This window comes from Podarcis cretensis (assembly GCF_951804945.1).
Source record: "Podarcis cretensis genome assembly, chromosome: 3".
In the NCBI taxonomy this organism is placed as follows: Eukaryota; Metazoa; Chordata; class Lepidosauria; order Squamata; family Lacertidae; genus Podarcis; species Podarcis cretensis.
In genome coordinates, this window is record NC_137172.1 from 51,249,527 (window position 1) to 51,270,970 (window position 21,444).

At 44.4% G+C, this 21,444-nt stretch overlaps 1 protein-coding gene across 1 annotated transcript in view; it reads right to left on the minus strand.

Moving 5' to 3' along the window:
* SMOC2 (SPARC related modular calcium binding 2) overlaps window positions 1–16,196 on the minus strand; it is a 128,815-nt gene extending 112,619 nt beyond the window's left edge. Inside the window, exon 1 of the mRNA XM_079971370.1 lies at window positions 15,209–16,196. Coding sequence (XP_079827496.1) covers window positions 15,209–15,286 — 78 coding nt within the window. The 5' untranslated portion in view covers window positions 15,287–16,196. The remainder of the gene's footprint in view (window positions 1–15,208) is intronic.
* Between the last annotated feature and the right edge of the window lie 5,248 nt (window positions 16,197–21,444).

Genomic DNA, 21,444 nt, shown 5'->3' on the forward strand with positions numbered 1-21,444 from the left:
GGAATGTGAGGACATTCATGATGCAGCCAGATCCTAGGGAGATTTCCATCAATATTTCCAAACCAATGTGATTAAGATAAAGTTTAAGTAAATATCTAACCTTCAAATTGAACCTGTCCCCCTGAGCCAAGTTCTAGCCAAACAGGACATAACATCATACTTTGCCACTGTTGAATAACAGTGGATATAATCTCAGATATCAACATGAGACAAATTTACTCAACAAAAGCTATCCATCGCCAACCCATGCCCTCGTACTGTCGTTCACTCATTGACCGATATGCCAGCAGAAGCATTGTAAAGTGACTGTGCTCGTTCACATGATCTCATTTCATGGATGAGGTCAACTTGTGCAGAACTGACTGTGTTGAGACAGTCTTGTAAATGTTTCAGCCTGTGTACAGATGTTGAGAGAACGTATCCCGAAAAGCCTTCAAAATATGGTTTGAATTCAGATTTGGTTTTTTTAATCGTTTACAAAATGAGCTCAGCTCATGTAAATCCACTGGAAATTGGTTAGGTGAAATGGAGTTTGGGCCCAGGGAAGCAGGCTAGCTGGTTAGCTGGCTATGAAAGGATGTCCCTCAACCAGTCATTTCAGAAATTGTGTGGTATTGGAAATAGAATATAGCTAGTAAAATATAAGCAGTTTATGGGGGTAGTAGCTGAGAATCTGTATGTAGCTTAGAAGGTTTTCTGATGACCAAGGGCAACTGCAATGTGGAAGAATAACCAAAATGGAGCTCAAAATCATATTTATCATGATCATCAACACCACCACCTGCCATCTTTCAGCACGTCCCAGTGTTGATTACAACCATTAGAAATTCAGCATTAAAACAGTTAAAACAAATAACAGGAGTAGAGTGGGTCCTGAAAACACATGTGTCAAAGGCTGAGGTAAAGAGGTAGGTCTTCTGCATTCACCAGAATCTGTATGATGAAGGTACCAGACATACCTCTGAGTGAAGGGAATTCCACAACTTAGGGGCGGCCACAGAGAATATCCTATCTTGGACCACCACCACCCTGAACTTCTGAGGGTGGTATAACTACCAAGAAATTAGTTGCAGCCCTACATAGAGCGCACTGCAGTAATCCAATCTGGAAATTACTGGAGCATGGACTTCCGTGGCCAAGTCATCTCTGCCCCAAAGGGGCCAGAGCTGGCAAATCAAATGTAAGTGGAAATAGGCACTCCTAGGCACTGATGCCACCTGGGCCTCAAGTGACAATGTTGGGTCCAGGAGAAACCCCAACTTGCTCATTCAAGGGGAATACAACCTCATCCGGAACAAGCCATCTTCCCACCTCCTGGATTTGAGAACCTGGAACACTACCTCTGTTTTTTCAGGGTTCAGTTCCAATTTTTCCTCAGAGTCCCTTGGAAAGAGGAGTTGGCCATTAAACCGCTGTGGGAATTGTAGCCTTGTGAAAGTAATAGGGGTCTCATAGCAATGTTCAGTACCCTTAAACTACAGTTTCAAGGATTCTTTGGGGGAAACCATGAATGTTAAAGTAGCATGATACAGCTTTAAATGTAAGCTGTGGCCTAAAACATAGTCAAAGCATTTAGAGAGCAATTTGTACTTGGCACTGGAGATTTTTCAAAATTCAGTTCCAGTTTCAAAATTCTCCATTTCACATCAAGATTGTCCTTCTCATATTAGTGCAGGTGACTGTTTAGCTGTACAGCGGTACCTCAGGTTACATACACTTCAGGATACATACGCTTCAGGTTATACACTCTGCTAACCCAGAAATAGTGCTTCAGGTTAAGAACTTTGCTTCAGGATAAGAACAGAAATTGGGCTCTGGCGGCACGGCAGCAGCGGGAGGCCCCATTAGCTAAAGTGGTGCATCAGGTTAAGAACAGTTTCAGGTTAAGAACAGACCTTTGGAACAAATTAAGTACTTAACCTGAGGTACCACTGTAGTGGAAAAGTCAACTGGATTCCTTAATAGCAAACCACAATGCTTCCCCCCCCCAAATGAAAAGTTTCTTAGAAGTTCAACACCAAAAAGCCTCATTGTGAATGTTTCATTTTCAAGGCCCAAGTGCCCTTGGTCACACCAATGCCCATTTGTTCTAACAATCCTGTTGATTCAAGGATCTGGAGCCACTTAGAGCTTTATTTATGGCCTTGGTTTGAATCACAATTAAAGTGAGCTTTTCCGAATGTTTGGGTTTGTAGGCGCCATCCAAATGTGTCCCTCAAGTTGCAAGGCTTTGATTGTGCTTTGTTTCCCTCTGTTCAGCTACCTCAGTGGTCCATCTTAACTGTTGTGTGTTGTGGAACCCATCCAAGGTATTAAAAGGGGCACAAAAGTTATGTGCTAGGGGTGGGAATGAACACACAGACACAGTAAGGCTCCCCAAAATGTTCAGTAGCTAGCAGCAGAAATGCCTAACGGAGAAAGAGGTGCTCTTTTAATTTCTTCAGCTGTGAAAGAGAACTTTCCCCTTTTTGTTAGGGTCGCCAGTCCATCATCTTAGAGGAAACCAGAACAAAAAGCAAAGTCGTATAAACAGCATCTGATTTTTTACTTCTTTTTGTGGTTGAAAAATCTCTAGTGCCAAGTGCAAATTGCTCAGCCTTCTTACACAGTGCGAGCAGAATAAGGAGGCAGGCAGGGTGGAAGAGGACATTTAAGCACCCAAGGCAGTTTAAAAATAAAGAAATTCCGTGAGGGACCATTTGCCCCCCTTCAGGAAAGCTTCAGGTCTTCCACTTGCAACAACCAACATCTCACTCTACCTAATGGAGAAGATAGCCCATACCCCACAAGTGTCCCAGAAAAAAGGGGAGCATGCCATTTTCTCATGCAAGAGCACGGTGGCCATTTTGGGTGCCACGATTTTGCGACAAGATCTTGCCCTGAAAATAGCACTTTTTGGGGCCACGATCTTGCATGGCACCCCAAAACACACATTTTTTTTCTAGAAAAAGGTGCCAGGATTCACCATAAATGCTTCCCTCATTCTCTTATAATGGCAATGACACTCACCAGAGAGGTTCTGGAAGTCTGCTGAGTTCCAGCTGAAAAAAAAAAGCCCTGATAGTAGTAGCAGCAGCAGTTGTAGCAGTAGTAGTAAAAATAGGCCATTGGTTATACCAAGTCAAATGGTTGGCCCTTCTACCTCAGTATTCTTTCCACTGTTTGGCAGCAGCTCTCTGCAGTTTCCGACAAGGTTTTTACCAGCCCTGACTAGAGATGGTAGGGATTGAACCCAGGGACTTCTCTGAGCAAAATATGTGCTAGGGCCAACCATTTTCCAAATTCATGCCATGAACTACAAATATTTACATATGGAAGCTGGCTGCAGAAGCCGCAATACATGTGAAAATCTGTGCATCCTCCTCTGAAGAATTGGCTAACTAATATATTGAGGTGGGGGGGCAAGGTAAAGTAAGCTTAGAAGAGGACCCTAAGTTGAAGTGTTTGGAAAGCGCTGCCTTACATTCTCAAGCTGGTTCTAATCTCCCATTTGAAAGACAAAGGCAGAATTCTTGGCAGGCGAAAGGGCATTGCAAGCATGTTTGAAGAGATGTGAAAATGTAATGTTGTAGTTAGAGGACTCAGGGCTGCCTTTGAAACAAGGACAAGAGTTTGGGCTTGCCCTACATGTGCTGTCTCTCTAAAGCTGATACAAATGTTGTTATGTGCATCTTGCTTCCCACCCCCAGCTCCCAAGAATGCACCCGTATCTCTCGCCTTGCAATGTGAACAACAGCCCTCAGCTTTCACTTCTTAAAACATTCCAGGTCTCTGCGGTTGCACAGAAAGTTGAGGAACAGATGATTCTGCGTATTTGTAATATTTATTTGTGCTTATTTATAATATTTAGGGATTTACTTGTGCTGTTTATGAGTTGTCTCTGACAGAAAAACAGCCAACATCTGTTTCTCAACAGACCACATCAAGCCCCCTATAAACCAGGGATGTGGAGCATGTGGTCCCCTAGATGTCATTTGACTACAGCTCTCATCATCCTTGATCATTGGCCATGCTGGCTGGGCTTCATGGGAGTTGGAGTCCAGCAACATCTGGAGGACCACGGGTTCATCATTCCTGTCCTAAACATCTCTGAACAGCTACTTGGCCTGTTTTTTGTCCTTGATCCTTCTTTACTTCTCCCGCTGCCACCACCTTCTCTTCACAATACTGCACATGTATGCTGTTGTTGGTTTAAGCCATCACACAAAAGTAAACAAAATGGTGAAGACCATGGGCTTCCACAGACATTCCCAAGCTTCATTTTGTTTCAGATATGGTGGCCATTTAAAAACAAAATGTGTTACCTGTTCACGAAGGAAGAGCCACAGCTCCAGGACAGAGCATGTTCTTTGCAAGAAAAAGGTCCCAAGTTCAGGCCATGTTCTTGGGAAAGATCTGTGATTTGAAGCCCCTTGTCTTGGTGGAGTCTATACTGAGCTACATGACCAAAGCATTGAGTCAATATAACACAGCTTCCTACGCTCTACACTGTGATGTGTCCAGAACTGAGCAGTAGCAACCCAATGTAACAGACTCAACAGCTTAGGCTGCAATCCGATGCCTACATACCTAACAGTAGGCCACAATGAACTCAAGAGGACTTGCCAGGAGAAGGGCCACAGCTCAACAGTAGAAACCCCAGAGAGCTGCAGCCAGCCAGCACAGGCTAGCGTTCCTCGCCTGCTGTGGTCAGGGATGATGGGAGTTGTAGTCCAACAACAGCCAGTGACCCAAGTTTAAAAAACACTGGTATAGGCAATACTGAGAGAGACAGAGGAATAGCCTGATTTGTTATGAAGCAGCCTCTTATACTCCTATGCTTCAGAAAGCGAAGAAAAATAACCCAAAACGTCTTGTTTTCCCCATCTTGTCATTCTTGAGCTAATCACATGAGTCTGAGAAGCCAATTCATGCTTTTAAAGAATGCTGAGTCAGCAGGATTAAGCATCCTGCCTGTTTAGAAGATGAGTGGTTCACAACTGCTCATGGGTCACCGTGAAGTAGCTGAGATCTCACAAAACTAATCAGGATCCAAGCCTTGAAAGATGACTCTTGATTTGAATTTTTTAGTCTGGTGTTCATTACGTGAATGCGCCTAATTTTCAAATTGCAATGGCCACATTATATATAAAATGTGAACATTTGCTACGGCCCCTCCAGGTCCTGCTAGGCCTTGACAGCAACCCCTGCTGCTAGCGGTGTAGCCCTAGCTTCTATCGCCAGCTCTATCTTTATCTCTAGTGAATATGTCATTGCTTTGACTGGAAGGAGGCCAGTTGAACGCCGTCCCTACATTTACAAAGAATTATACACAGCAGATTTGTAATGCTAAAAAAGTATCCTATGCCATAACAAAGTAATACAGCATGAAAATATTCCAACCATTTATGCCAAGAGTTATAGAATATTATATCTCATACTATGAGGTTGCTTCCAGGGCTGTGAATGGACTTGTAAGAGACCTTGGCAAATTTCTTTCTGAAGTTAAGATCTTGTGGTGAGTGTGTGCGTGTGCATGCACAAATGTTTTGACATGGAGAAGAGGAAGAAAAACCAATTGGAAGATAAACAGCTAGGGTATCTTCAAATCTAGAGGCTCCTTATCTGGACAGACTTTTGAGATAAAGTAAGTCTGTGATAGGTCCAGCTTCATTTCCCCTCCAAATACAAATTATGCTGCCAAAGTTTCTTCCCAAGCTTTCCTGTGGCCCAGCAGTCTTCTGGGAATTCGCTTTAGTTTTAGATCTCTCCCTTCTCCCTCTTTCCCTTTCTCAGATAGGTTGCTCATTCTGCAGTGAAAGACTATGCCAAGATAAAGTTAGAAAAGTACTCTTTATGTTAAGAAAGCAAGACTGGGTAAAAACATGAAGCTGTTCAATAGTGTGATTTTTCCACCAGGGTGTTTTCACTGAGGCTGTGGGCTGCAGAGGGGAGATGCAGTTGGAGAGTAAAAAGAAGACAGTGGTAGAGAACCAGAAACATAGTTTCATTCAGGGATGGGAGAGATATTCAATCTAGTTCACATTTAAATGTAAAGGTAAAGGGACCCCTGACCATTAGGTCCAGTTGTGACCGATTCTGGGGTTGCAGCGCTCATCTCGCTTTATTGGCCGAGGGAGCCGGCGTACAGCTTCCAGGTCATATGGCCAACATGACTAAGCCACTTCTGGTGAACCAGAGCAGCACACAGAAATGTTGTTTACCTTCCCGCCAGAGCGGTACCTATTTATCTACTTGCACTTTGATGTGCTTTCGAACTGCTAGGTTGGCAGGAGCAGGGACCGAGCAACGGGAGCTCACCCCATCACGGGGATTCGAACCGCCGACCTTCTGAGCAGCAAGTCCTAGGCTCTGTGGTTTAACCCCTGCAGTTTCCAAAACAGGACATGAACTGAACCACGGCAATCCTTCCAAATACACGCTTCTCCAAATTTTACACTGCTGTTGTCCGGCCAAGTAATATGCATAAAAATGCATGTAGCAGTGAAATGCAAAAATGCTTTACAGAAGGGGAAATTGCTTTACAAAAGTGTGTACACTAGCAAAAACTGCAAAAAAAAATGTGTTTTGTCAGGAGTAATTTTTGCTGAAATGCCGATGAATTTTCATAAGGTCTTATCATGGGGAAAAGATCATAAATTCATGTGGAGAACTGAAGACTGGAAAAATGAGAAACTGAGGGAAACTGACAGATTCATCCATCCCTATCGATAACTGCCCTTTATCTTTAACCCTGGCAACAGCAGACCCTACACATTGCTTTCCATAACTGCAGGTTCCTCCACCTTCTTCACACAAGTCAGTGGAGCCGTATTTGCCTTTTCTAGAAAAAGGGGAAAGGTGGAGAGAAACCGCATCTGCATTCAAGAGGCATGTTCTGTGGCTTCAGCTTGAGAACCATTGTTCTGTGCTGAACTCGATATTGAGTCCTAACAGGCCACACACTGTTTTCTGACTGTACCTAAAGAAGTACAACACAGTCATATCCATAGAGCAGGATTCCTAGAATGGGCCTTGGGTCACCCCTGATTTGCCATACATGCTCAAAGAAAGTTTGGAATTGGATCAATTGGAAGTGATCGATCCTACTTCATTTTTAAAAAGCTGTAAAATCAGTGCTTAAAGCTCATTCAACAAAGGTTCAAGAAGAACAGTCTACAGCCACTTCTACATTTCCAATTCTATCAGAGCCATCGAAATGATTTCCATTAGAAGATTAGGTGTGTGCATAAACTAGGGAAAGGTTTCAGGCCAGTCATAGGAGATGCCCTTACTGGATGGGCAATCTCCCATAGGAACCTGCATGTTTTCCAACAAGACTTTGGAATGCCAACAAAAGACTGCTAAATATAACTCAAATGAAATGTCGTGCCACTCTGAATATGATGGACTGATGCAGTACTAGCTGGTGGTGAGCTAATCTGACCCTCCCATCACTGTGTTTTTAGCTGTGCCCACCCCATGCTGAGCTCGTTCTACACCAGTGTGGTGTAGTGGTTAAGAGCGATAGTCTCGTAATCTGGGGAACCGGGTTCGCGTCTCCGCTCCTCCACATGCAGCTGCTGGGTGACCTTGGGCCAGTCACACTTCTCTGAAGTCTCTCAGCCCCACTCACCTCACAGAGTGTTTGTTGTGGGGGAGGAAAGGAAAGGAGAACGTTAGCCGCTTTGAGACTCCTTCGGGTAGTGATAAAGTGGGATATCAAATCCAAGCTCTTCTTCTTCTTCTTCTTCTTCTTCTTCTTCTTATTTGCCCTTGCCCACCCCTCTTGGTAAGCAAAGCAATGTGCCACATTTTGAAAATGGGAGAGAAGCTCAGCATCGCCAGCTCCTACTGAACTAAGCTTCTTTCTCCCTTTCCGCCTACCTGCAGTATCCATTAACTGCAAAGCAGGGGGTAAGTTGTTTTGATCCATCTTATTTCCTGCATAAAGCACTGGGAAGTCAGAGGAAGGATTAGTAGAGAGGGGATATCCATCCTTCTCCTACACCCTCTAATCTTGCAGAAAATTAATTATTAGGGAGAAGGGGGTCATAATCATCAATATGAGTCCTGTTTGTCATCATACGCCATTTTCTAGCGTTCAAAAGGAATGTGTTGAAATAAATTTGGGAAACAAAGCTGTTTCGTGGCACCAAAAATCCAAGCACTAAGATCTATGTTTCAGCGAGAAAATGTTGAGCTTTCCCCAAATAAAGTATTCTTCTGTTCTTAGATTGTTGCTTTTTAAAAAACATACACACACACAATTTCAAAATGCTAAGTGTAGCTTCATGCTGTACAAAGGAATATCCACTCCAGCTAAGCAGTGATGTCTATAAAAGCAGCTCCTATGTAAGAATTCCATTGTCGGATGACTGGAGACTGCACACACAGGTACATTTAGACAGGAAGTGTCTGGTGTGGACCCCTTTCCCAACCAGTAGTATACATAGCAACACATATTACCATCTACATCAGGCTTCCCAACCTGGTGCCCTCCAGATGTTTTAGACTACAACTCTCATCAGCCCCAGAAAGCATCTAGGTACACTATAGGTGCACCATGAATATTCAGGGTGTCCCATAAAATGTAAGGCAAATATCATTTTCATCACGTGTGCACCTAGCATACATGCTTCAAAAGAAGAACCAGAAAAGGCCCTACCTCCATCACACTGTGTGATGAAATGAAACAAACCCAGCACATAATGAGGAACATGCAAAGCGTGTACATGAGGATACCATAATATGTCTGGTTCATATGTGGCGTGTGCACTGTAGCGGAGCATGAGAAGTGTCTTCTACATTTAACTTTAGAAGAATTCCATTATCACTCTACCGCCTTCACCATCATGAGAAGTTAACCGAGCTCTGGTGAGTGAGACAAGATTGAGGATTCCCTTCTGTGGCTGCTGGAGCCACAGATGGGAGAGGCAGTGGTGGGCGCTGGGGTCTCAAATCTCAGCGGTGCCCTGAGCAATGCCAAAGTTCAGCACCCCTTGCCTCTCGCCTTCCATTCTGCATCATAGTTTTGGCACCCACTGCACACACCCAAGGCTCCACACCAGAATGATCCTTGCACCTTCCCCAATCTAAAACCTGGAGAGAAGATTGTCTCTGGGTCTCCTGGCATTTAGAACTCCAAGCACCCATCAGGCAGGAAAGGCCACATGCCTTCATTGCTCCTCTGAGCAGGAAGGGAGCAGCAGTGATGGGTTGGCTTGCCTCTGCACCTGCTAGAACACTGGAGCTCAGGTACCAAGGCAGAGAGCGCCCACCCTCCTACCACACACTTCAGTGGCTCTGTACCAGTGTGGTTCATAACTTCAAGCTGCATTTCAAAGAGGCAACAAGAGGTCACAAACAAGGTAAAGGTAAAGGACCCCTGGACAGTTAAGTCCAGTTAAAGGCGACTGTGGGGTGCAGTGCTCATCTCGCTTTCAGGTTGTTTGTCCACAGACAGCTTTCTGAGTCATGTGGCCAGCGTAACTAAACTGCTGAGGACCATGACAGAATCCATAGAGCACAGAAACACTGTTTACCTTCCCACCATAGCGGTAGCTATTTATCTACTTGCACTAGTGTGCTTTCAAACTGCTAGGTTGGCAGAAGCTGGGATAGAGCAATGGGAGCTCACAATGTCATGCGGATTCAAACCGCCGACCTTCCGATCAGCAAGCCCAAGAAGCTCGGTGGTTTAGACCACAGCACCACCCGCTCCCTCATCCCTTAAGGTCAAGTCCTAGTGATGACACATTTTTTGTTGGCCATCAAACCCATCCAAAAAGTGTTGACCCAGAACCTTCAAGCTCAAACCCACAAAGCTGAGCATTTCTTGCAGCTAGTGCTCTTTCCAACTGCGTGCTCCGCAACTGATTAGTAAACAATCTTATTTATAGCAATTGATGTATGCTGAACTTCTATTGTGCAACATGCTTCATTCACCACCCTTTTTTTTACTTGATTTTGTATCACAGCAGGCCTGGTGTGCAAGGTCACTATGTATCCCTTTATTGTTCTCTTTTGCAAAATGATGTTTTGTTCTCAATCCTTGGCCAATACGTCTCCCCTGCCCCACAGTTACTACCAAACATCATGTTTGCTGCTATCCCCCATGCCAGAAGAGGCTGGATTCAAAGTTTGTTAGATATAGATAGATATAGATAGCTGTAAAATGCTCCGGACCATTTGGAAAGTAAGGTGTTAGGAGCTGTAAGATGATATGGCTAGCATAAAACAGCTAAATATTGGTTAATGACAACGTGTGTGTGTGTCAGAAAGTAACACAGAAAGTTAAAAGAAACTACTAAAGTAATGTAGTAGTGAAAAATGACTGTGGTATGACTGCAAGAGCAAGTAGATAATTCAGGGAGAGAATTAAGCTTGTGCTAGAAATTATTATTATTATTATTATTATTATTATTATTTTAAGCACCTCTGCTTTAAAGCTGAGCTTTAAAGGTAGTATTACAGCTTGCTAGGGAGAAAATACACTTGACTTAATGTGATCTGCACTTGCAGAAGTCACACACTATAAAAGTTCTTGGAAGTGAATGGTTTCTTTTAAGGTTTTCAATTAGTAGCTTTTAATCAGCAAATTATTTCCAGGAAACGGCATGGGGGGAACAGGACCCCTTCTGAAGAATGTCAGGTATGAGTGACCCAGCCGCTCTCACTTTCACCCCCACCAAACTTATCGCAGAGGGAACATTTACTATGCCATAGAAATGTTCATTTGCTGAACGGCTAAGATAAATATGTCCCACTTTACTGCTTCCATAAGCTGCATGTGTGTCATAAAGCTCGACCTAAGAGCACAACCCTCCACCTCAAATACTTCAAACAAACCAGTACTGAGGGGCCTTGTGAGAGTTTTAGCTATTGCTTAAACCTAGCTGCAAGGAAAATGTTTGAGTCTTCAATTATCATTTTCAAATCATTCAAAGTCACTGAGAAGACTGTGCTGAACTTTTCCATTGCAAGATTTGGCTAGGAAAGTGGTTATGGCTTATTTGGTTTTCCTAATGAATGGGCTCAGCTGCCCTTCATACACAGAACCCAATGTGTGGATATCTGGCCTGTGAAATGTAAACAAGGGTCACTGCTTGATCTTATTTATTTGTGTATTTACTTAAGACATTTATATCCTGCTGTTCTGCAAGCATTAGGCAATTCACAACAAAACCACATGAATTAAAACAAAACCCAGTAAACACACACTATATTGCCCCCCCCCTGCAGATCCCTTTATCCAGGTGTACAACATGCATTACTGACCAAATGACCTCCCTGTTTTTACTTCTGGGCAGCTGCCCTTCTGCGTTTCTCCAGTGGCTGGGAATTGGTTGAAGAGATAGACAAGAATCTGCTGAGGAGCAAGTACAGTTCTCCTCTGCCGCAGGGATGGGGAAGCTGCTATGACACTCCAGATGCTATTGGACTACAAGTCCCATCAGTCCCAGCCAGCATGGCAAATGCTCGGGGATGATAGGAGTTTAGTCCAGCAATCTCTGGAGGGCCCCAGTTTCCCATTCGTGTTTCAGGACTTGTTCACAATTCTGCTCACCTAGAAAGCATGGGTCCAAGCAGTTTTCCATATTCTGTTTGCCCTGCTGCTTTCCCCAGGAAAACCTGCTCTTTAGTGCTGAATCAGAGCAAACATCCATCTGTGGTACACCCAACTGACATTTTATAGAATTGGAAGGGACTGTGAAAGTCATCTGCAATGCAGGAATCTTTTGTCCGACATGGGGCTCAAACCCACAAGAGACTCATGTTAAGAGACTCATGCTTTACTGACTGAGCTGCAAGTCAATCCAATTCAGCAGTAAAGATTGGGTTTTCCTGGGGGGAAGTCTGAATGAGTGTAATATGGGGGCAAGACTATAAATGTGTAAAATAAAAGTGAAATATAACAAAAGCACTGAGGGATACCCATTATTATAGACATTAGTCACTCTTTGACAAAATAAACTGGTGGTGTTGTGTTGTTGTTTTTTATTTCACTATAATACACACACTCTTTGGAGTGGGATAAGGATTCAGGGAAGCTTCTCCTGAAGGAAGGAAGACCTGACTCATGTTCTGAGAAACTTATTGCTACACCCCTCAATCCTGAGCCATCTGCACTTTGCTATTCTTCCAGCACTTTAATATGATTTAAGAGGTAAATGAGATCAGGTAGATTGTTCAAGATATATTTGCTTAATTCAACCCCACAAAAGCACAGGCTGTTTACACTGAGGGAAAAGGAAAATATGAGTCAGGCTACGATGTAAAAGAAATAAACTAGCACGCTAAATATCAAGTACAGCAGTACATACACTCCTATGTACATTCACTCAGAAGCAAGTCCCACTAAATTCAATGGGATTTATTTCCATGTAGATGGGCAGAGCATTGTAGCCATAGAATGAAATTTCCTTACGACAGAGAAGCACAACTAAAGTTGGTTCCGTTTTCTCTTTTTGGTCATGAAACAGTAACAATGCGCAAACAGGTAAGCTACCAAAATAAATTGTGGCTGCTTCCATCAGACTTCACTGAGATTATATTTTAATCAGGTTCATATACCTTATCCAAGCAACAAGGCTGGTGCCAGGGAGCCAAATTTAGAAATGGGGTGAGTATTTGTAAGGGGGAGAACCTCAGGAGGAACTGTCTCCCTTGACTGAATAGACTGGTCTATTTTTTCAGTTTCATTCAGCCTATTTTGAGCTGGCTCCAAAGTCAAATGGGGATCAAAAGGCCACTCCATGCACCATTTCCTGTCAAATATGGTGTCCAGCAGGAAATGATGTCATCACCCATTGCCCTCTTTCCCAAGGTAAGGCTTCTTCCTTGGAAAATGTGGGCTGGTGATAGAGGGCAGAGCAGCAGAAGCTAGAAAGCTTGGAGAAGGGGAGCAGCTTACATTTTTTATGAATTCATGCTAGGCGGGGGAACTCCTCAAGGGTCCCAGCCACACCATATATTTAATAGTACATGGTTTCCCCCAAAGAACCTTGGGAATCCTTACAGAGCTACAATTCCCAGTGCTTTTAACAAAACTACAGTCCCCATGATTATTTGGGGAAGCCATGTACTCTAAATGTGCTTTAAATGTATAGCACTGGGCATTAGTGGTTATTGACATGAGGAGAGAGACCATCATGACCAAGATTTGTTTGACCTGAACACTTGAACTAGGAAAGCATAGTCAGTTCTGGAGGCAAGTTGGAAGTGTGTCAATCATCCCTCCCTACAACACATTCATGCTGTTCGTATGAAGAGCTAACCAAGTAGTTTAAGCCAATTGTAAAACCAAGGAAGGCTTTCATTATAGGAAATGTTGGCCAACAAAGGACAGCTGGGTGCCTACCAAATTCTGTTTCTTGGTGGCACAGCTACTGCCCACTTAAAGAAGGAATTGGGCCTAAAACATCACTGAAAAGTCATTTGAGAAAATGCAGCAATCAGGAGTGAGTCTATGCTCTCTTAAGGGCACCTACTTGGGAAAACCAAGGTTTCTGCCTGCAGTCCTGGTCAAAAGGGCAAATCTTCAGACCATTTGTTGAATTCCAGGACCAGTGAATTCAATGAAACTAGGTAAAATGTCTGGACAGTTGGCATTTAAAGGAACGAAGCAGAGAAAATGAGGCTGAAGGGGTCATAAATAACACACTGGATGCAATCCAGAGAAAGTTAGGCATAAATTGCTTTAATCACATTAAATTCAGTAGGAACTGAGCTCACCGTTAATGCTTAAGTTCCATTGATTTGACTGGAATATGTTTAAGTGTCACCAGACTTCATTGGATATTGCCCACTGGCAGTGATCCAACTGTTCTGAAACTCTTAGTGTTGTGTGCAGGTTTACTTGTTCTCTTTCGTGGGCAGGGAAACACACACTGCAAAAAACTGGGGATTCCTATACATGCATAGAGAACTTCCTCTAGTAGAATCAATCGGGACTTCAGATAGACCTCCAAACTGAAAGTGAGTCCCATTCATTTGTGTGAACTTTACTTCCAAGTAGTTCTGTACATTCACATTTGCTGTTAGGCTGAAATACCAAGCTCACTTAGAGGGGAGTAAACTGCATCAGAATCTCTCAGACTGGCTTCTGTTTCAAGTAAGCCTTATTTAGGATCAATGTGCAAAACTCTTAACACAGTGGCTCACACTCTCCCTTTTCCTGAAAGCATTTAGGAGTCTAATCCGCCACTGACTGCCAGCAATTCGTAGGCTGCCAAACACAAACCACTTAAACCACCAAACTTGCATTCAAACTTGATCAGCCCAAGCACCCTCAGCAGACCAAAACTGGATCAAGTGAAGATTTGGTAACTCAGGTATTTGGTGCATACAGCTGTAACCTGCATTGGCTTCAGTTACTTCATGTGTCCTAGGGCATGTACACACACAGGACAAAACGTTACTCCAAATTCATTAATGGAATTAGTCGATCCAGTGAGAGCTCTTCTCACTATCAGTCTAGAGTCGTCACTGTGAATAAAAGATTTCATTACACACAGGTATGCCTACAACAATTTCTGCTTGATTGTATCAACAACAAAATGTTGTGTGAGCTCAGTTGTACCAATTTTGTGGAGACTGTCATCTTACCTGGTCTTCAAATATGCACTCAGACATTTGATAATAAATCCTTCCTGATAGGAGACCCACACACTCCAACTCCAGACAAGTTCTCATGGGTTTTTGCATTAAAACTATAGGAAGTCTCAAGCAAGACATACACAGTTGGCTGTTTCAGAAACGCGGCTAAGGAGGATGGAGACTTGACTGCACATATTTAGTGCAATACTGAGGACTAGAAGATTGCCTCGCTTTTTAAAAAAGTGGCATTTCCTCGCTTTTACTTGAGGGCTTAAAAATTTCGCCCCGTCAACATTTCACCAAGGTGCGTGCGTGTGTTTGTGTGTTTGTGACACGTGTGTCTGTGAGGGTAGTAGGGGTGGGTGGGTGGGAATCTACCTAGGTCTGGAACCTCGCTTTGCCAGGTCAAGACACCTCTTATCCCTAGAATACAACGAGGCCAACTTTTTGCTCGTTCCTGGCTGCCCATCCGCGCTTGGCACAGCACGCTCAACAAGTGCCTTTGTGGGTGGGAAGACAATGGCAAGCGGAGATGAGCGGCCTCGGGGAAGAGACGCAGGAGGGCGCTTTGCTGCCCCGGCGCGGCGACGCTGGGGAAGGAAAGAAGAAGGAGCCGCGGCTGCCTTACCGTGAGCGCAGAGAACTTCTGAGCCGGCGCGAGGAGCGCCAGCTCCGGCAGCAGCAGCCACAGCGGCAGCAGCAGCATCCTCGGGCGCCGCCGGATCCGGCCTTCGTGCGGTGTCCGTCTGTCAGTCCCTAGTGGGGCTCAAGCCCTCCTTCTTGCGGAGGATTTCCCCTGGTGGGTCTTCTTCCGCGCCAATTCCCTCCTCAGGTTTGGAGAGGGGAGCGCGCACGGGAGACGAAGCCGCTCTCCGCTGCGCCCCTGGGGCTGCACAGGTTGGGGATCCCCCTCCGCAGGCTCGCGGGTCCCGAACTCGCCGCTCGCTCCACTCCGGCTCTCCGCCTGTGGAGCGACGGTGCCTTTCTCGTTGTACAGGAGCTGCCTGCTGCGGATCCCCGAATCAGATACTGTCTGCTGGTGGCCAAGCAGCTTGCTTTGCCCTCCCTCGGTGTGGAGCTGTCATCTGATGCTCGCCCGGGGAGCGAGCGAGAGAGAGAGAGCACGGGAGGGGGGGACTTTAAATAATAGCAATTAAAGAGCGGGGGACTTCCCTAATCCTCTCTTCTGTCGTCGTGCACCAGGCAGCAGCCTTGTCTCTGGCTCTGCAGGAATTCGGGATGGTTTGGAAGAAGGCGGCCGGAGAGATGGGGAAGGTGCAGTATGAACCTCCCAATGTCTTATATACACACCCCTCTCTGCGCTTCCCTCTGAGCCCGGCCTCCAATGCCTCCTCCCAGACCTGCAGATCCTCCGCTGATTGATTGATTAACCCTCCTGACACCAGTTTTTGCTCGCCCCCTTCGCTGAGATTCCTAGCAGATTCTTTTGGAAAGCAGAATAACCAGCAAGAGTGAGAGAGCGCGAGAGACCCCAAAAAGGGGGCAAACTGGACCATTTGAGGCGGTCACCAGCGTGCCGCCTGCAACCGTTTGCAAGAGGTCAGCGTGCGCAAAGAGGCAAGCGTGCGTTTGCTTCTAGTCCCGCTGCTGGGGGTTGTTGCAGATTGCGTTGCAAAAGAGAGTTTAAAAGGTGAGCGCCGGGCAGTTGGTGTGTTCCCTCGGCATTGTTCGCCTTCCAGCTCTGGTGACATTTTGGGGCAGTTGCTCGGTAACTCTAGCTTTTAAGGATAAGCAAGAGGATTTGGTGCGTGCGTGTGCCTTGACGCTAAAGAGTGTCTTTTCGCTCTCTCTTTCAAACGCGGCATTGTTGGAATATTTCAGCCTTGGCCGGTCACTTGGCACAACGCTGCTGACACAAAACTGAAGGATTACAATATTTCTGAAAGCAAAGCAGACTCAGATGAATTTATCAAGGGTCGGGAAGCGCCAGAGAAATAAGAGTCTGCCTTGAGAATTAGCTTTGGATTAATTTGTCGAATCAAGTGCAACTAGTAAATCCTAGTATTCCAAAAACCTTGTTTTACATCACACAGGATTCTGCCTTATACTGAAGGCATGTTCCTGTTACTGCCTATTCTGCATTCACTGCCCTTCCACTGCTAATTTTCCAGCTAGATTCACACTAACTTAGGCTGTGTACATATATATACTATATATATATATGTATATACATACTATATAAACTGCCTCAGTCCTGTATACCTGAAGGAGTGTCTCCAGCCCCATGGTTCAGCCCCAACACTGAAGTCCAGCTCTGAGGGCCTTCTGGCGGTTCCCTCACTGCAGGAAGTGAGGTTACAGGGAACCAGGCAGAGGGCCTTCTCGGTAGTGGCGCCCACCCTGTGGAACGCCCTCCCATCAGATGTCAAGGAAATAAGCAACTATCCTACTTTTAAAAGGCAGCCCTGTCTAGGGAAGTTTTTAATGTTTAATGCTGTACTGTAGTGTATATGCAGCCAGGGCCACAAGCCCATATGGACCCTGAGGTTTCTTGACAAATATTGCCGTTGGATGTGTTTCTTTGTCAAACCGGCTTCAATCAAACTAGAAAGCTGAATGTGAAGCGGTCAAATGAAGATACCCTAACAGCCATTGCGCATGCACAAATTACAGCTTCACAAGTTTGGGGCGGGGGTTGCAACAGCAGGGAAACCAAAAAGGTCCTGCAGGTTATCCCTGCCCACTTTCTGGCATGAACAATAACACACTGGAAACACAGCTTGAAACATAGCAGGAGCAGCAGTTGACCTTGCTACATTTTAGGCCACTAATGTGAACATGCCCCAAATCGGACCATTGGTTCTTCTAACTCTGTTTTCTACACTGAGTGGATGTGGCTGACAAGGATTTCACAGAATTGTAGAGTTGGAAGGGATCCCAAGGGACATCTAGTCCAATCCCCTTCCCTGCAATGTAGGAATCTCAACCAGACCATGCATGGCAGGTGGCCATCCAACCTCTGCTTAAAAACCTCCAAGGAAGGAGAATCCACCACCTCTCATGGGAATCTGTTCCACTGCTGAACAGCTCTTACTGTCAGAAAGTTCTTCCTGACAGAATCTCCTTTCTTGCAACTTGAGGCCATTGGTTCGAGTCCTTCCCTCCAGAGCAAGAGAAAACAAGCTTGTTCCATCCTCCATGTGGAAGCCCTTTAGATAATTGAAGATGGCTATCATATCTCCTCTCAGTCTCCTCTTTTCCAGGTTAAACCTACCCAACTCCCTCAACTGTTCCTCATTAGGTTTGGTTTCCAGACCCTTGATCATCTTTGTCTCCTTCCTTCTGCACATGTTCCGGCTTGTCAATATTCTTCATTCAGGTGGAATTTTCTCCCCGCCTTACCTGGAGATGTGAAGGTTTAACCCTGGAACCTCCTGGATGCAGAATATATGCTCTATCACCAAGCTGTGACCTTTCACATAAACAATGCCCCTGGCATCTTTGCACCTGCTCCCCCCAAAAGAGGGAGCAGGTTGAAGCTGGGATTTGAACTTTAGTTGGAGAATTCAGACATCAACATACATACCAAATCTTGTGCTGATACCTCAGTCTTCATGGCAGATACTGCATTACAGTGTCTTTTACATCTTTCCTGACCTTGAAAACAAGTAGAGGGATTCAGCTGTTATTTGAACTTGAAACTTAGAATTGAATCCTGAATATGCATATCATATTTTATTCTGATATCAATGTGCTGGAGGAAAAGATGGTGTTACCAGCTTACAAACAATACCAAACCGATGAGTTAAACCAAGGTCTGAATTTGCTCAGCTAGTATAATGCTTAGCATGGTCATTTAGACTGTTCTATGTGTGTTGATCTTAATAACCTTTGGAATAACCATATAAATAGGTCCATATTTTTATCCCCATATTTTGGATGAAGGAACTGAGGCCGAGAAGGAGCAATTTGCTTAAGGCTCAGTTTGGGAACCTCCAGATGTTGCTCCCATCATTCTTGACCACTGGTCATGCTGGCTTGAACTGATGGGCCTTGAACTCCAACAACATGTGGAGGCCACAGGTTTCCCAACATGTATGCACAACCAGAGCTCTGTCCTGACCAGTGGCAGTGGCTGGGGAAAGAACTGAGGGAGGAAGAGCCTTAGAGAGTGGTGGGAGGCGGAGACCAACTGCCTCATTGGAGCAAGACTTCTTGGGAAGAGCAGCCATGATCACTATGCCTGAGCTGCTTTGGGGGTTTTTTGAATAAAGAGTTAACTTCATTGACACTCCTTATTGCTGACCTGCTCCTGACTCCGGCTCCTGATGCTTATTGAGATGGAGCCAACCAGGGCTGCACATAATATTGGAAATGCATCCGCACCATAGATTTATATAAAGATATTGGGATGTATCTAAGGAAATTGTACCCAGAGCAGATCTACTAAAATTAATGGATGTAAATTAGCCATGTCCATTAATTTCAATTTGGATATGAGCCATTTTGTATGTTGGGTCCATCTGCTGCCTCCGTCTTCTCCTACTTCTCATCATCTGCTCGGTTACTTGACCAATATCCAGACCTTAAGCCAAGCTAGGGATGTTTCGCTGGAGTGGCATTTGACCTGTTTTGATGGATTCCATAAAGCAACCCCAGCTCAAATTAAGGTCCAGATGCAACATATCAGCTGAGTCTGCTGCTGGTGAATATCTGAAACCTATATGGCTAATCCACCCCAGCAGAAACAGTATCCCACATTATCACATCTTTTAATTAAAAGGCACTAAAAGTAATGAAGTATTAGCAATGATTACTCTGCATACCTAAACCAAGACAGATCATTTCATAAATGTGTGGATTATCTATATGTGTGAGGAGTGCATAAGAAAATGCAATATGACTGCAAGGTGTTTTTTTCTTTTCTTTTTTACCACATTTCTTTTCATTATTTTTCTGGCTCTCTGAATTTGCCTTGTGTGCCAAGCTGCTCGTAGCAACTTGATTGTACCTTCTTCCCCAATTTTTCTAAAAGAGAGAGAAATTGCTAAGGACACATCTGAGCACAGCAACAATGCGATTTATTCAGAGCAAAGGGTTAAAGCCTCTTGGAAATGAAGGTATTCCTTTTCAGCTTGGCAGGAAACTATTTGGGTTTGGAATGTTTCAAAGGGCTCCCCCCCCCTATCCCCTCCTTTTATCACAGGTGCTTTTAAACCATTCCGTGGCTGATTTTCAAGGTCTGGGGCCAATGGTAAACCACAGAGAATTTAATTCTTTTTCATGAATAGCTGTTTTACTTACTAAATTCCCTTGAAGGCTTTATTAATGTCATCAACAACAATCCACAAATAGGCCCAAACCTATTGAGGATAGCTTTGTTTAGAAAATAAATTTTAGATTATAGTTGCTTGTACATTTGCTTTCTTTTTCTTTTGGCACGAGGCGAGGAAGAAACCCTGCAAAAAAGCAGCTGTATTCTGCTACACATCATTGACACAATAATAGTGCAGTAGTGGTGGATTTGCAGTATACTGGATCATACCACTTTGTGAGCTGTGTTGTAGCACTTCGCCAATGTTGCTGCATTATTGCTGTCTGGAGGGGCACTCTTCCCCTATGTCACAATGAAGGTGGTTCTGAAAGAATTAACTGGAAGGTTTGTGGTATTAAAAATACAAGAACGCAAGACTAGCCCTGCTGGATCAGGCCAATGGCTCATTCAGTCCAGCATCCTGTTCCCACAATGACCAACCCGAAGGACCTCGTGCTGGTGTATTTGGGAGGCATCCCATTTTATCCCTTACAATTACCTGAGAGATAGGGGCTACTACCCAAAGTTACTAATTGTGGGTGAGCCAGGCTTGATCTCAGGTCTTCCAAGTCCTGAGGGAGTGGGAACCCGTGTCACTCAAGGGGTTGTTAGACTATAATCCTCATCATCTCTGAGCACTGGCTATGCTCTCTGGTGGTGATGGAAATTGGAATCCAACAGCAACTGGAGGCAATAGGTTCCCTCTCTCTACACCCATTTGGTTCTTGCCAATGTATCTTGCCTCATGGCAATTCAAGGAGTCAGTAAAAGGAGCTGGAGCAACAGAGAAGTGGGGAGTAAAGAGAGTTGACGATACATCTTTCATCTTGTGACTTAATAACCAACTTAAATGCATTCCCTGGACAAAGATCTAGATCTAGATACATCAGTTGGTAACATTTCACAGACTTAAGCATCTGGCATAGAAGTCCATACTTCTTGTTTCACAGTTTCTCATTGTACTTCCTGAACGTCCCTGGTACTTTACATGAGTGGATCATTTCATCCTCCGGCACTATCAGTCTGGCATGAGACCATTTCATTGATTAAGGAATAATAATAGTCAAGTGGATATGGCTCCAAGCTGTCATTTTTCAAACCACAACAGGACCATGACACAACGTCAAAATAATTTAGGATGGTAATGTTTTGCCACACGAGACCAAGGCCTTTGTTGAATTCTTCTTTTACAGTCAAGCAAATCTAGGAAGTGCTCATGTGTTTTGGCACACACAACTGCTTTTTTTCTTGCTTTCTCCCATTGGGTGCATTTGTGGCGAGGAGGAGATGCCTGTCTGCTTTTCTGTGGCATACCATCAAAAAATGTAGGAAAAGGAGGCACGGGGCAGAATTTATGGTTAACAACAAGTGGAAGCAAAGTCAGGAACAATTGAATGGGGAATTGTCTGCTAAGATAAACAACCTGCCAAGATTTCCTCTCTGGCTAGGTTGACGCTAGACGAAAGGTTGGTTTCGCACAGCTAAAGAAAACCTTCATCTTTGTGGGTTTAAATCTCTGACAGGTTATATAAACACTAATCCATAAGGCGTTTAAAACTCTTCTCCCATGGCAAGGGTTTGTGTGGGAT